Below are 16,662 nucleotides of genomic sequence, written 5' to 3'. Positions count from 1 at the left end.
TTGATTGGATTTTGTAGTTACACGTTATCTCATTTCTCATAGGAGTTACAAGGATCAGTATTAAAATGAACGAACAGAACAGGTAACTAAGACTATTTAGATCACACTACCAAAAAGGTTTATAGCTCTAACTGTACTCCTTATGACTTTGCCGTCCTATAAAAACGAGTACACCATGAAGTACTAAAGCGATCACAATTTTCCATTGACACATACTTTGGTTTTAATTTCTTGACTATATCAATTTCGACAATTTGTGGAGTGGTATTTTTAACTTTCGCTTTTATATTTGGCTCTTTGGGGTGTTTCTAAATTCTTCTTGCCGGCAAAATCCATAGGAGAATGATCTACAGAACTCAAAGACGCCTGAAGATTGCCATAAATTTTGTCAATATTCCAATTTTCAAATCGAAGTTGATATAAAAAATTTAAAAAAAAAAACAAACATAAAACTTTTCATTTTTATTTACATAACGTAGTACAGTGCTAAAGATCTAAAACTATTTTTCAGTATGAAGTGAGCTTTAGTGCAGTAGCTGATATAGATCTGATGTTTTTCAAACCAAGCATTTGACTCCTGTCTTTCATGAGCGGTGAATTTTTCAGCAAAACTGATATCTCATTAAGTTGGAAAGCAAAATCTAAACAATTAATTTTGCAATATGAGACAGTTTGTGGGTTAAAAATCTTTTTAACTGATTTCAGAATGTTCACGCTATTATTTTGTGCCGTGTTTGGAAATCTGATTGGTGTGAAACATTCTAGGTTGCGCACAGCATTTTTCTTCGTATTTTCCTCAAAAATTACCAAATACATGTCTGTGTGAAAGTCAATCCGTTTCGCCTATTTTCTTAGGTGGTCTAGAAAAATTAGAGAATTACTTTGATGCCTCTTTGATTACTGTTGGCATTCTCAACTCTGCCGAGTATACTAATCATTTTACACAGTCAAAAGAAGTTCTCTATCTATTACTTGGAACAAATTTCAACACCGGGCATCTGAAACTAATCTTTATGGTTTATCTCGTTTCTATTAATGGTTTCGGTTTCCAAACCTGAGTTTCTTCTTCTTAGACTGTTTTGACGAGCAACTGCTGTTTAAAAGCATTTTAGAGCCTAGATAGTCTAAAACATAAAAAGAACATGAAAATTGGCATAATCTACTTAAATGTTAATGTTTAAGTCGGAATAAAAAATTAAAGTGATAAAAATTGGAGAATTTTGACTCAAACGGGTAAAAAGTGCCCCAATTTGGGCTGGAAGAAAAACTTCAACTAACCTTCTTCCCTTCAATTTTGGCAATTCCGTTAACTTCAGTACATTGAGTACTTGGAGAATACTAAAGCCATCAAAGTGACTATATTGCAACCTAATGCCTCCCGGTCTTTACCTGTTTCTCTCCTTTTGAAAGCTCAAAGTCAACACAAAATATTTAAATATCTCACAAAAGAAGACATAGCAGGACAAGTCAAAAACAATAATCCAAAAAACTGAAAACCTAACAACCTGACCATCATGGAAATAAACCTGACTATCATGACAAACAACCTGGCTATCATGACTATCATCGAAGCAGGACAGGCAAGAGCTGAGAAATTTTTACCAATTTCAGTATCAGTTTGAAAAAGTAGTGGCTTAAAATTACGACAATTACAAAAAAAAATTATTCATCACAGCATAACATGCATTAGAAATCATGAAACATAACCAACTGACGTCAGAAGAATTTGCATGAAGTGAAAAAACTTGGACTAAGTTTGGTGCGCTGTTCGTTTGACTTTCAATAATGAACTACCGCCGAATGTGAGACTACTGCAACTTGTGAATGCGAGAAATTTAGATCAACCAAAACGAAAAAGTCAAGGGCGTAAAAGTCACTCGAAAAATTTAAATGGGCACGCAAAAATATTGCATACGAAAAGATGAGCATGTTTACAATAATTGCTTCCAACTTTTTTCGAGAGCAACTAAATGTCTATTAGCAGTTTTTTTAGGTCAAAAAGAATAAAAGGAAAAATATGAAGTCAAGATTGCAAAATGAACCAAACCTTTGCAAAAAAATAGTACCACAGTCAATTAAAATTGAAGCCAAAAAATTGATATCTACCACGCCAATGTAGAAGGCCAATGACAGTTGTTACTATTGAGACTAAGCACCAAGATCAATAGTAGAGTAACAAAAACGAGGAAAACCCACAGATCCACAAATAGAAACAGTTTTGAAGTGAATAAAAGAGCCGCTATGAAATCAGGTCATTAATTAGGTTCAATCCTGCCTCATTAGCAGCCGACTAAATGAGACGAACTGCCTTGAAGGAGAAAAATTATTAGACAACTAAAATGAACAAAAAACTGGGACAAATCATTAAATATTTGGTGTTTCTGGGAAACAATGTATCTCAAACCAAAGAACGCAGTTGTTATGAACTGAAAAAATTAGTTATTTTGAGCCTCATTAACAAGAGACGAGACCTGTCATTAATGAGATTGAGCAATAGGACAACAAAAAGCACAACAAATACTGGCAACACTCAGATAGTTTCAAAACAAATATGGTCAAGTAAGGAAAATACTGCCTATTCAATCAAACCATTTATTAGAATCATGTATGTCTAGCAAACGATTGCAACTGCCATTAATGAGTTTAGGTGACAGTAGGTAATTCAATACATTACGTAATTCAATACGTGAAAGAATTTAAAATCCGTTCAATTGAAACAGTGAGAGAGTAAGTCAGAAGTCAAGCGTGAACATCGTGACTTAGATAAAACAGTAAACGTGATCAAAAGGTAAAGCGAATTACAAAAAAGGAGAGACCCTAAAAATTGCCGTTGAGAGGCTGACGGCGGCTATTAAAAAATAACATTGTCTTTGTTATATAAACCATTGACGGCCCCTTGAAGAATTCTAAGATGAACAACATGCATTATTAGAATAAATGTATGACATTTTGAAACAAGTTTAAGCATAACCGACTAAACGTCGGAAGAATTGCTCTCGAACGACTGAGGGGAGCTGTTATGTATTGATGCCCTCTTCAGTCGGGGGGAGGGAGAGCCTAAATGGGAGTCAGAAGTCCAATAGTGGGCTGCAAATAACCACAATAGAGGTTAACTTATACCAATATTAAGATTTAAAGTAAAAATGGCACAAGTTTCGGCGCACTTTTCGTTTGACTTTTAGAATTGAAGTGCCACCAATTGAGTTCAGCTGCTTGAAATTGTGATTGAGAGAGAATTTTAGATCACGCAAAACGCAAAAAGGGCGTAAAAGTTACCGGAAAAGTCAAAATTGTCAAGCGAAAACTTTGCATAAAAAAGACACACACGTTTACAATAATTGCTATGAACTTCGTTCAAGAGCAATTAAAAATCAGGAGAAATACAGCATAAAAGTCAAATTGTCAACCGTCAAAAAATTGCTCTTAAATACGTAAAATTGCTTTGAACACCAATTTCTCATTCCACTGAAGGTATACTGAAAAATTATGATCCAAACCCCTACTCGCATTTTCACTCCCTTTACCACTCCAGCGTGATTATAATCACCACTCTAATTGGACTTCTCATCGACATGAAAAAAGAAAAAAATTGTGAACAGATCTAAACATAGCCGGCAGATCGCCGGAATAGCTGCGAAAGAAGAGACCTGCGTACCATATAATAGAGATAGAAACAGATACAGATCTAAATTGAAAAAATCGACGCCGCTCACAAAACTAGGTAAAAAACAGTCAGCGATAAATTAATAAAGCCTGTTTTAATTCAGGAGAAGTACAGGAGAAATACAGGAGAAATACAGGAGAAATTAAAAATCAGGAGAAATACAGCATAAAAGTCAAATTGTCAACCGTCAAAAAATTGCTCTTAAATACGTAAAATTGCTTTGAACACCAATTTCTCATTCCACTGAAGGTATACTGAAAAATTATGATCCAAACCCCTACTCGCATTTTCACTCCCTTTACCACTCCAGCGTGATTATAATCACCACTCTAATTGGACTTCTCATCGAAATGAAAAAAGAAAAAAATTGTGAACAGATCTAAACATAGCCGGCAGATCGCCGGAATAGCTGCGAAAGAAGAGACCTGCGTACCATATAATAGAGATAGAAACAGATACAGATCTAAATTGAAAAAATCGACGCCGCTCACAAAACTAGGTAAAAAACAGTCAGCGATAAATTAATAAAGCCTGTTTTAATTCAGGAGAAGTACAGGAGAAATACAGGAGAAATTAAAAATCAGGAGAAATACAGCATAAAAGTCAAATTGTCAACCGTCAAAAAATTGCTCTTAAATACGTAAAATTGCTTTGAACACCAATTTCTCATTCCACTGAAGGTATACTGAAAAATTATGATCCAAACCCCTACTCGCATTTTCACTCCCTTTACCACTCCAGCGTGATTATAATCACCACTCTAATTGGACTTCTCATCGACATGAAAAAAGAAAAAAATTGTGAACAGATCTAAACATAGCCGGCAGATCGCCGGAATAGCTGCGAAAGAAGAGACCTGCGTACCATATAATAGAGATAGAAACAGATACAGATCTAAATTGAAAAAATCGACGCCGCTCACAAAACTAGGTAAAAAACAGTCAGCGATAAATTAATAAAGCCTGTTTTAATTCATTCGGCAGAAGCCTCTTATTAGGGATCTTTACTGCACAAATGAGTTCCTTTGACCTTACACAAATTCAAACTAAACTTAAGTTTTAAAGTGCAAAAGTCATTTTATTGAGTGAGGTAAGTCACGTATGATCAAAATCTAATCACGCAAATAACCTAAAAACTTCTGCTAAAGCGAGAAATGACGTCACGCGCGCAAATGCCGTTAGTGAGAGGAAGAAGTCATTCAGAAAATTTGACTCTTTCAGCTTTGCTGTGTGAACGAACGTAAAACGAAAACATAGCCGGCAGATTGCCGGAATAGCTGCGAAATAGACTTGCGTGCCGTAAAATACAGATGGAAAAAGATACAGAAGTGAGTTGATAATAGTTATCACCGCCGCCTATAAAACTTACAAGTTTATTTCAAAGGAGGTTGTTTTGGGTGCAAAAAAAAGTTTCCCAGTCGCGTCTCGAACCGGCGATCTCCGGATTAACAGCCAGTCGCCTTAACCACTCGGCTGTCGGACCATACAATCTGTTTTCTTACAATCAACTTTGTTTTAGGAACAGATTCTGTTTCTGAATAACCGCAATTTAGGTCACACAAAGCGTGAAATCAAGCGCGAAAAAGCCATTTAAGCAGTGACGAGACAGAATGTTCTAGAACAAATGTAAAACGAAAATAAAGCGTCAGACGACGAAACAAAAAAAACCAAGAGCACCGCAATATAGCTACGCTCAGCTTACAGCTTCGCAGCTATAAAAAGAGCGTCAGACGACGAAACAAAACAAAAAACCAAGAGCACCGCAATATAACTTCGCTCAGCTTACAGCTTCGCAGCTATAAAAAGAAGACAGTGCACCAATGCAATCCGAATCCTTTAGTTGGTAAGAAATGAGAGTGCTTATATAATAGCCGTTGAGAGTCTGACGGCAGCTATTAAATAACCAAAAACAAACCGATTAACAGGCGGGACGATTTAATTCAAAAAGTAGTAGCTAAGCTGTAGGCGCTATAATGAGAAAGAACCAGACTTTCTTCGAAATAATATTGGATCTATTCTACCCTACTTTACATAAACGCGTGCTATATAACAACACAATTTGTAATTGGGGACATAAAAACACTAACTGGGTCGAAACAATATATGGGTCAGACCCGATTATAATGGGACCGAACCCAATCGAGCGCGAGTTTTGATTGCATATCTACCAATTCTTCTTATGTTTACTCACCATTAATACATGTACTGTCACATTCGAAGTCGAAGCGACAATGATTTGACATGACGTCATTATCTACACTCATCACCATGTCAAAATCAGTGCTTAAAGCCTCCAAGTCATGATGCTGTCGTTTATTACGACTGCTCAGTGCAATCTCATTGAAATTGCAATCTGGACCTGAATCGGCTGCACAGTTTATAGCACCATTGGAGGAAGAAAGATTTAGCAGAATATGATGATGTTGGTCTGTTCAGAGGGCGAGAACTGTTTCCTTCAGATCTATGGAATCTGAATTTTGAAGTGGCGCAAAAGGTAATGCTGTGATTTCGATGAGTTAGTCAGTTATACTCAATAAAACAAACCTTTAATAATAATAATAAGTTTTATCGTCAAAAATTCGACAATTTTATATCGTGGCCTACTTTCTTCTTTGAGTTGAATATAATCTAACAAGGTTATTATCAAGACATTAATCTTTGACACTGTGGTATAAATGCTTACGGTAACAGGTTCAAATAGCAACTCTAGTTTAGCTAGTTTGCTTAGCGCTTAGCTCTTTGAGAACCCACCAGTTATGCCACTAACACAATAATGTTACCTTCAGAACTATAACTTACAGCGTCGCGTTTACCACAACCCCTCTGACCGCGAAAATACATTACCATTGTGGTAGATTTTCGAGGGGGAGGAGCAATACAATCTTTGGCACCCAATTTCCACCAAGCTGGTGGTTATAGCGACATCCTTTGTTCACAAGCGGGTGGGGGGGGGGCTTATGAAACCAATCTGCTTAGGTGGGAAAAGGAAACAGTTCCTGAAGCAGCACAAGAGTCCTCGTTGTGTTGTGCTGCGGTGCATGGTGATATGCCATGAGAAGCTAAAGTTCTCTCAAAAGTGTCGCAACAATGTGGCGATTCTAAGCAATGAGTCGAAGTGGAACATGTGTCTGTAGAGCATCCAATCCAAACACGCCGCGTGCGCAACAGACATCATTAGAAGTAAGTAAAAACTAAGCCCTGTAGTAAGATAGGCTAATTGTAATATCAGCGGGTAGGGTGGGTGGATTAACTTGGATTGGGAGATAACAACAGGGTTCAAGCAGAAAGGCATCTCCAGGAAAAAATGCAGTAATTTACCTAAATTACTTTATCCACTAATGATGCTTACAATGTAGGGCACCCAGAAGCCATCCTCTAAAAACATGAAAAAACAAAAAGGAAATACCCATCCTCCGTTCAGGTTATTTAGCCCATATTACTACAAGATCAACACAAGTTGGATGGCACGTTAGTATGATAATTTAAAAAAATGCAAACTGTTCAAAAAAAATGTACTTTGACACTCACCGAGGGCGTCCACTTCCGCCGTGTAGGGATCGCCATCATCTTCATCGCCAACAATCACATCCCGAGCTCCGCTCGATTCCGGTGCTGACCTCTTTTCGGTCATTGACCTTTGGAAGTGTTCCACTGCCTGGTGTCTCCTGTTATTACTATCAACAGTAATACTAGTCGGCCTGTTGCTACTACTGTTAATTTGCCCAGTTGTAAATTGTTGCCCGGTATTTGTCGCTGTTGTTGGAGATTGCGTGCGTTGACCAAGCCTTTGATGAAGTGGGGGTTGCTGATTTTGTAGTACCTGATGCTTATGAATATTATTATTGTTGATGTTTGCGTTAATATTATCCTTGCTGCTGTTGTTGTTAGATGGAGACGATACTGAGGGGAGGGGCGATGGCTTTCTCTTCTGATTGGGAATTGAAGTGAAAGCGGATGAATTCTGTGGTACTAAGATGGGCGACCCAGTAGCTGTAATGGTCTCAGATGCAATTACAGCATTGCCATTATTAGCCGAGGAATTATTCATATTAAGAGGAGACGAATTAGACGTATTGTAGGTTGTGACTACGCCCCCAAATCCAGCTTTGTAGCTACTGTTCGCTGCACTTTGGTGATCGGGTTCTGAAAGACGACCCAAATTTGTTCTTTCAATTTTTGCCAATTAATGATAAAAATTTTGAAAAGGTCTTGATATCATTTTCGTTTAAATTAGGCTGAAAAAATTGTTCCTATAATGGTACGCTTTAATGCTTGAAGGCTTGAAAATAATTTTATGCAGGGCATGGGGTGAATTTCAGAAATTTTAGATAAAGAAGAAATTGTCAACCTAAATTCTTAGCTTAAATCAAGATATAGATGAAAGGTCGAGGTTCTCTAAAAGTTACTGAATTTTCTACGCGAATGGTTATAAATATGGTTAATACAAACAAAGTCAAAATTAGTCTGAATGTAAAGAATCATACCGACGAACCTATCAGTTCATCACAATTGATACAGATAAGTGGGCAAAGTAAAGGGGCTCATTAAAGCAGAAAGACTCCGAAAAGCCGAAATTAGGTCCGTTATCTTAGCGAAGGTCAAAGGTGGAAGAATTCTTGCCAAGTTAAAGCAATCTACTCGATTATATCCAGATCATTCAAATATGCGACCAGACAGGACAAAGTCCAAAGAGTCAAAGATCTATCTCTCATTTATTGAGCTCAAATCTTTTTCGTATTAACCGACAACTAAAATCGTCGTATGAACAGACAACTAAATATACGCGACGACAAAACTATTTGAGACCATATGATTAGTTTTTTCAGAACCCAGTGGTACCAGTAGCAAATGCAAACTAGCCAACGCAATCTCTTAAAGCAGTAGTCGAAGGCGAAGACCACTTTTTAAAAAACCTGCAGCTCCCAGAAAATCTTCACTTAATCACAGCCAATTCTATCTTCGATTTCAAAAATCTAAAAATTAGAAATAAGAATGAAGTATGCTACTGAATTTATAAATTGCTATATCAGATTCTGTCCTTCTTGAAAATAAAAAACCTAACTAGCAGTTATGCACTTTTAATATAATAATAAACCCACTAACGCTCGGATGAACTGCTCTCAAAAAGATGCGGGGCAATTTAATTTAGAGGGGGTGTAGCTTAGAAATATTTTATGCGAACAAAAAACGCCGACCTCACAAATGTTCGGACCCCGAACCTCCATGACGCCATTCCAACATCTTGACCACCAAGCAAAAATAGCATTGAATTTTACTCGCTCACATTCGCTTTTATATTGGCAACATACTTCATTTCAAAAATAGAGCAACTTAGATCACTCAAAAATAAAGAACTCAAGCGTGAAAAAGTCACCCGAGAAGTCAAAGAATATTCTGGAACAAAAGACAAAAAACGGCCAAGCAGCATAAAAAAGACACACATTTACGATAATTGCTTCAAACTTCGTTCGAGAGCAATTTAAAAACAATTTTTATCTAAGCTAGAAGAAGATGCTGTTTTACCTTCACAGCAAAACCCAAATTTGGAAAACTCCAAAACCTGCTGGCGATTCTGGAGCAAAATGAAAACAAAAGAATTTTAAAATAAGCAATTTTTACGTTCACTGTTTTACCTTTACAGTAAATATTACATTTTTGAAACCCCTGACCAAAATGAAAACGAGTACAATTAAATAGAGAAAGGAAGGCCGAATTGTCAGACAAAAACTCAGTCGATTAAAAATGCACTTAAAAGCGCCTCATGACCAAAATAATAGCTAAGCTTCTTTTTGGGGTAATTAACAAAAAGACATACACAAGACAGAGCAGCAAATACATCTATCATCAATTCTTGTCATTAATAATTTTTAAAAGCTACATTCAAATAATTGTCAATGAAGTTCTTCTATACATTCTCAAAAAAAAACCCAAATAAAGTAAGCAAAAATCATTTTTGGAAGTGACACCATGCACGCAATAGTCAATTAATTACAGGAACAAACGGCCGAAAACACTCAATGGACGGAAAACGTGATTTTGACGACACTGATTATAACAAAAATGTTAACTACAATAATAACAGGCCAGTCCTGAATCACAATTCTTAAAAATGAATGAAAACTCGAAAAGCTTTGGAGTAGCTTTTAGAGCAATTTGCAAAAAAATGAATTCTGATAGATGAAACGTAACTCGACTTGTTATTTATTTCAAAAACATTCGAAATGTAAGAAGACATCTTAGAAAAAAAGATAATTCAGCAGTATATCTAAAAGACGAGATAACTGGAAGGTGACTTAGTATTGTTACCAAAAATCATCGCAAAAGTGTAAATTAAATTGACCAAAACATAACTGACTAACACTCAACAAATTGCTCTGAAAGTACTCGCGCGTGGTAGCCTGCTTCTGTTAAAAGATACTGAGGGTAGAGGGGGAAATGAGAGAAATGTTAACTGGGAGAGTCCGTCCAGTCCAGACATCCCAAGATTTCTTTCTACTATCTGCCTTATCCACAGCTTCACAGAACCGTGAACTACACATTCATCGAATTTTATCTCGTTTATCGAGAGTCAGGAAAAAAACAAGCTGGCCAAAAAAATTATCTTCCTTTATTATCAGGAAGCATACCCAGATATTGCCGGATAATATCCGCCAATGATTCCTATGACCCTAATTGAGAACAAAACAAGAACTGAAAAACGATTGTTACAAAAAATGACTAACATCGGGCTAACTGCTCACAGCACTGGCTTTCAGGGAGGCTATTCAAGCTTATCTGAGACAGTGGGAAAGAGTACAAAATGGTTCAAACGGGAGGCGGTTTCTAGCGGGAGAGTGGTCGAGCGTACCGGGTTAGGGGTGAGACGAGGTGCTGGGGGTTTTCAACTATCAAAAGCTGCCCCTCGACATGATTTTATTTCTACTCAGCATTAGTAAAACACTAACAGAACTGCTCAGCTACTAAATGCCGGCAGAGCTTTACCTGTTTATCCCATTTAGAGCACAAATTCAGATGGTCAAACGAATAAACAATAACCTAGCGCACAAAAAGCCTGTAGAACAAAAAATTGCATAAAAAGACTAACAAGACTAAAAGAATTGCTACATGCCTCGTTTGAGAGCAATTAATGAGAGGATTGTGAGACCATTTTGATTAGATTTTGGATCCTGTAACTTGCAAAACCAGTAGATATTAGACCCAGTAATTAAGACTAATTAGAGCAAAGTTCAAGTAACGGGCATCTAAAACTGGTCAAGTGTTATCACCTTACCATTTTTGATTTTGTTTTTTGACTCTGGCTCTGTTAATTTCAGATTGCTTTGCTCAGCAACTGGTGCTTAAAAGCGAATATTGAAATTAGCCTAGGCAAGTCGAACAGATTTCACACAATGTCGAAAAGCGACAAATAATCGGTACGGCAAAACAAACTTGTGAATTAAAAAAGTAGTAGCTCAATAATGGCTTGCTGAGATGACTGCAACAAAAAAAACAACAGGCAATTAAAAATAATTATCAGGAGAGAGATATCAAGCAAGTTGCAGAATTTTAAAAAAAAACTTATTTGAAAAGAACATAACCTACTGAACATAACATGACTGAGGGGAACCTCCCTTCACGCCATGAAATTGTGCCCTCAAAACCGTTTCTGTGATTCGCATACTTAGAGACTAGTAAAGAGTAAGGCTTTAAGAGAGCTGCTAGGCCACCTAAAGCCCTCGATGCTTCGCCTTTTTATCCCGCTTTTGAAAACAGAAAGTTATGAGGGTCAGGCGAAAAATCTCTCAAGCGAAGAATTGCATAAAAAAGACCACAGGAGAGCAACTAAAAAGCAATGTTTTGACCATTCAATTCTTTTTTTTTCAAACTGTGCTCCAACAAAGCGCACCCACTATGCCTACAAAATCTTCACCATGACAAAAATTAAACAAGTTTGCCCAAAAATGGGAAAATACTAAAATGGATATGGAACAGCAGTAAGCAGTATATGAATAGCCGCCAGATTGCCGGAAAATAGCCGCCGTTCACGCGCTTGAAGCACATCGGGATTGATTCTGCCTTTTTTAGTGTCAAAAAGTAATTTAATTTGGCGTGCAGTTTCAGTTAGATTATAAAACTATACCTAATTCAGCTTCTAACTGATTGCTAATAAGCTTAGTAACAATGTCAGCTAGCAAACACAATAATGAACTTTGATACCCTAATTCTCAATGAATTAATGACCGAGCTCTATCGGTTTATCTCGTCTCTTAATTTTGCTCTTTTGACTTTGACAGTTATCTCGTCTCTTAATTTTGCTCTTTTGACTTTGACAGTATTCACCACATTGCGTAATTCAATGCGTGAAAGAATTTAAAATCCATTCAGTTGAAACAATCTGAGTGAAGTAAGTCAGAAGTCAAACCTGAAAATCGTGACATATGTAAAACGAAAAACGTGATCAAAAGGTAAAGCGAATTTAAAAAAGGAGAGCGCCTAAATAAGAGCCGTTGAGAGGCTGACGGCGGCTATTAAACATAACGAGGTCGGATGACAAAAACTAACGTCGACGAAAAAACGACTGTCGAGGATTTCACTTTGGTAGTCGCTCGCTTAAACTGAGGGAGCCTTTCTCCTCTGGGTGAGGAAGGGGCAAGAAAAGTGGGGTGGACACAAGAACAATATGAGTGTAAAAGAGAAAGGGGTATCTTAACCAACTAAAGTTTCCCTTCCCACTGTGAATTCAAGCCTGCACATTTGGGTGAGGAGGGGAAGAAAGCCACGATGAGAAAAACCTTTTATCTCACAATTAGGGTAACAACTCGCTGCTAACGAGTATAGTAACGTCACGTATAGAAAGTCAGTTAAACAATGGTATCAGAAATGATTTTTTGCGACCTGAAAAATGTAAAACGAAAAATGAGCATGAGTTGACGAAGCAAAATCCCAAGACTACTCCAAAAACATAGCCTGCCGATCAACAAAAAAGAGTCGCGATAGACGCTTGTGGCCTCCGATGGAATTGAACAACAAAAGAAATAATATAGACAGATTGACCACACGTCTTTTAATAGACTACTAGACTTTTTGGGTTAGATTCGGACTGTCAATTTTACGAGACACATACGCTCCATAATGAAAAAGCCCCAATAGAGCTTTTTCAAAATTAATATTCGAGATCAAAAAGTCAAGACTCTAATACTCAAGAATTAGAGCATATACGTTTGCCACTCCTTAGAAGAACACTATTGATCTAGTAAATGTTCATAAAATTTAAAGTTCATTAAGTGAGTTCAAAAGTCATTTTTTGGAGTGAGCTAAGTTACGCAATTGAACTAAAAGCAGAAATGACGTCACGCAAAAAAATAGAAAGCAGTAGAAATCACTGAAATGGAAAAAAGATGATGGTCGCAAGAATCATCGATGGAGACAATGAATTAAAAAAAATCACTATGTCCCCAATAATAGCCGCCATCGCTTCGCAGCTATTAGTTAGAACGCTCAGCTCGCAGCAATTAAAAGAACAGCATATGAAACATACCCGGAAGGTTTCCAGAGAATAGCCACCGTTGATTCCCGTAACCACGATTGGGATTGCAAGAAGAGAAAAAAAGCGATAAAATGATATTTGTACAAACAATTTTAAAATGCGAAATAATTCTATGTCATTTTGGAGCTGAACGTACTCCAGTTTCGTAGTGAGACCACACAAGGGCTAGTATCAACACCGATAAGCATCAGAGATGGTAACTTAGAACAAAGCTCGAGTAACGGCCATATAAAATGGGACTTTACGGGTTTTTCCCGTTCCTATTTCTGATTTAGTTTTTTGATACTGACTTTTCATTTTGAATTGCTTGGCTGAACAACTGCTGTCTACAAACACTTTTAACAGAATGAGACAAGAGTGAAACTACTTTAGAGAAGTCAATAAGATTTCACGCAAAATGTTGCACAAGCTGTGAACTTAAGTAAAGCAAAAAATTTTTATTCAACGAAGTAAAAAAACATAGCAGGACAAGTACTGACGTACAATTCAAAGCATTTTCATTGACAAAACAAAACCTAGACCTATAACGGACAATGAGTGAACTAAAAAAACCTTTTACAAAAAAAATCAGATCGAAAAAGTTTTAAGAAAACTGAAAATCAATGTCAAAATGCCGCATGTGAACAAAAACCACTAGCAAGAAAGACAAAAAACTTTGCCTAGAATGAACTATGAATGGATTGGGAAAACCATTAAGAAAAAAATCCTACTCAAAAATCCAAAGAATCACTAGCGAGAAAGCGAATTTTTGTTCAAATATCGTTTTCTCAGTCTACTTTAAAATTAGAGTTAAAAAATTTCACGCCGCAAAACCACAATTACCGCATGTGAACAAAATAGCTCGCAGATTGCCAGAAAATAGCCGCCGTGAAGCACATCAAGATTGAAACAGAAAAAGATAGAGAAATTGCCCGAAATTTTTTCTATTTTGTGTCAAAAAGTGCTCTAATTCTGCGTGAAATTTCAGTTGGATTCTAAACCTATACATAATTCAGGTTCTGAACTGAAAGCAAACAAGCTTAATACCAATGTCAGCTAGCAAACAAGCTAATGAACTTTGATAACGTAACTCTCAATGACTTATTGAGCAGGCTTTATCGGTTTATCCTGTCTCTTTTGATTTTGCTCTTTCGACCTTGACTGCAATCACTATCTTGCGTAATACATTTAGTAAATGGATTTGAAAAACAATTCAGTTGAAATAGTGAGTGAGATAAGTCAGAAGTCAAACGTGAAAGTCGTGACTTATGTAAAACGAAAAACGTGATCAAAAGGTAAAGCGAATTAAAAAACATAGCAGGACAAGTCCTGACGTACAATTGAAGAACTTTCATTGACAAAACAAAAGACTAGACACAAAAATAGACTAGACATAAAACTAGACTAGACTATGAGTGAGCTGGGAAAACTATTTCTATAAAATCAGATCAAAAAATTAAAAAAAACAATCAAAGTTAAAATGCAGCATAAAACCACTAGTGAAAAACTGAAATTTGGTTTAAACAAAAAACTAGGCCTAGAATGAACTATGAATGGACTGGGAAAACCATTAAGAAAAAAATCCTATTCAAAAATCCAACGAATCACTAGAGAGAAAGCGAATTTTTGTTCAAATATCGTTTTCTCAGTCTACTTTAAAAATAGAGTTAAAAATTTCACGCCGCAAAACCACAATTGCCCCATGTGAACAACATAGCTGGCAGATTGCCAGAAAATAGCCGCAAAAGATTCGTAGATCGGTAGTCTAAAAAAATAGTAAAAAAGACAGACCAAATAAATTCGTCTTTTCATTGAAGGCTGATTTGCTACATTTTGATTAAAAATCTGTATAAGTTATTGCTGCCTCTATTAGCTGATCTCAAATAACCTTCATTTAGAGTGACACACACCCATTTGACCTTATCTCTTTGAATTAAAGTAAATAAAAGTCAATTTCAAAGAGAGGAAGTCATTTTTGAGTTAGGTAAGTCAAGTGTGACCAAAAATTTAATCACTCGCATGAACAAAAAACCTCGCTCTGCTAAGAGCAAAAAATGACGTCACATATGCAACTCACTTGAACGGATGAACGAATATTGCATGAACGAATGAACAGAAAGTGGCTGTGACGTCATATGGTCGTAACAAAAATCATTACGACGCAATTAAACATAGCAGGACAAGTCCTGACGTACAATTCAAAGAATTTTCATTGACTAAACAGAAAAACCAGACCTAGAAAGGACTATGAGTGAATTCAGAAAGCCATTTTAAAAAAAATAAAAAAAAAATAAGAAAAAAACAGAAAATCAATATCAAACTGCCGCATGTGAACAAAACAACCACTAGCGGGAAAAAAAATTTAATTCAAACAAATAACTAGGCCTAGAATGAGCTGTGAATGGATTGGAAAAACCATTTAGAAAAAAAAATCCGATCCAAAAAATTGAAAAAAGAGTAAAAATCAGTATGTGTAAAAGAGTAAAATTTCCGCATGTGAACAAAAAACCACTACCGAGAAACCGAATTTTCGTTTAAACACCATTTTCGCACTCTACTTGAAAATTAGAGCAAAAAAAAATTCACGCCGCAAAACCACTTGCTTTTTCGCTCCATTTCCTGTTTCGGCGTGACCAAAATCACTACTCCAATTTGACTTCAAAAATCATGAAAATGTGTGAACAGATCTCAAAAAAAACATAGCCGAAAGAATTCCGGAAACTTAAATTCCATCCAACTACTCATCGGACAAAACGTGCCTCCAATAATTGACGATTAACTTAAACTAAAACAAAAAGCAATAAAACAAAGTAAAAAAAATCAAATCTATTAAAATATGGTAAAAAATCTGATCAAATTCTGTCATAAATTGATACCCCAAAAAACTATCTCTGCTACAATTACTTCATCAATACAGCTATTAACTACTAAAACCACTTATGAGATTCTTTTTAAATACTTTAAGTCAAATCATGAAAAAATAAGCTCTTACAAACAAATTTGACTAAAAAACAGGAAAAAGTTAATATTTTTTAATATTATAAAAGCACACAAATCTAAACAAAAGTCTTTTCAGCCAATAGGGTGCGCAGATGCTCGCAAAACAATAGGCAAGTCATAATAGGTTAAGAAACTTTTCTAAAGAACAGAAAAAAACCGAAAAACTTTAAAAAAATTAAGAAAATTAGTTCCAATTATCGACATTTTTCGTCACATTTCTCAACAAAAAAATGCCTCATATCCACAAAACTGTAACCACGTGTTAACTAAAATATTTTCAAGTAATACGGCTAGCTTCAATACCCATTTGAGGCAGTAAAACAAAACAATAGTAAAAAAATCGTAAAAATTAGCCCAAAAATCAGCAAAATACATGAAAAACATCCGAATTAGCATAAAATTCATATAAATTTTGCGGAAACCTTCAAACACTTACCAATCCCAGCCTAAAATTAACAGCAAATCATAACCAAACCACTTAAAAAAAACTGAGA

General features: G+C 36.1%; 1 protein-coding gene across 4 annotated transcripts in view; it reads right to left on the bottom strand.

The window, feature by feature from the left end:
- Window positions 1-16,662, bottom strand: part of LOC142352026 (uncharacterized) — a 110,446-nt gene that overhangs the window by 57,714 nt on the left and 36,070 nt on the right. For 3 of the 4 annotated variants that reach the window (XM_075404361.1, XM_075404362.1, XM_075404360.1), the window contains 3 exons: window positions 7,192-7,806; window positions 6,663-6,791; window positions 5,855-6,094 (listed from right to left, as the gene is read on the bottom strand). In XM_075404361.1, coding sequence (XP_075260476.1) covers window positions 5,855-6,094; window positions 6,663-6,791; window positions 7,192-7,806 — 984 coding nt within the window. The remainder of the gene's footprint in view (window positions 1-5,854; window positions 6,095-6,662; window positions 6,792-7,191; window positions 7,807-16,662) is intronic. The other variant, XM_075404363.1, reaches the window with a different exon arrangement.

This window comes from Convolutriloba macropyga, chromosome 13 (assembly GCF_964194025.1).
Source record: "Convolutriloba macropyga chromosome 13, txConMacr16.3, whole genome shotgun sequence".
NCBI classification, from domain to species: domain Eukaryota; kingdom Metazoa; phylum Xenacoelomorpha; order Acoela; family Convolutidae; genus Convolutriloba; species Convolutriloba macropyga.
The sequence above is the reverse complement of the archived record's forward strand: the minus strand, read 5'-3'. Positions and strand labels throughout refer to the sequence as shown.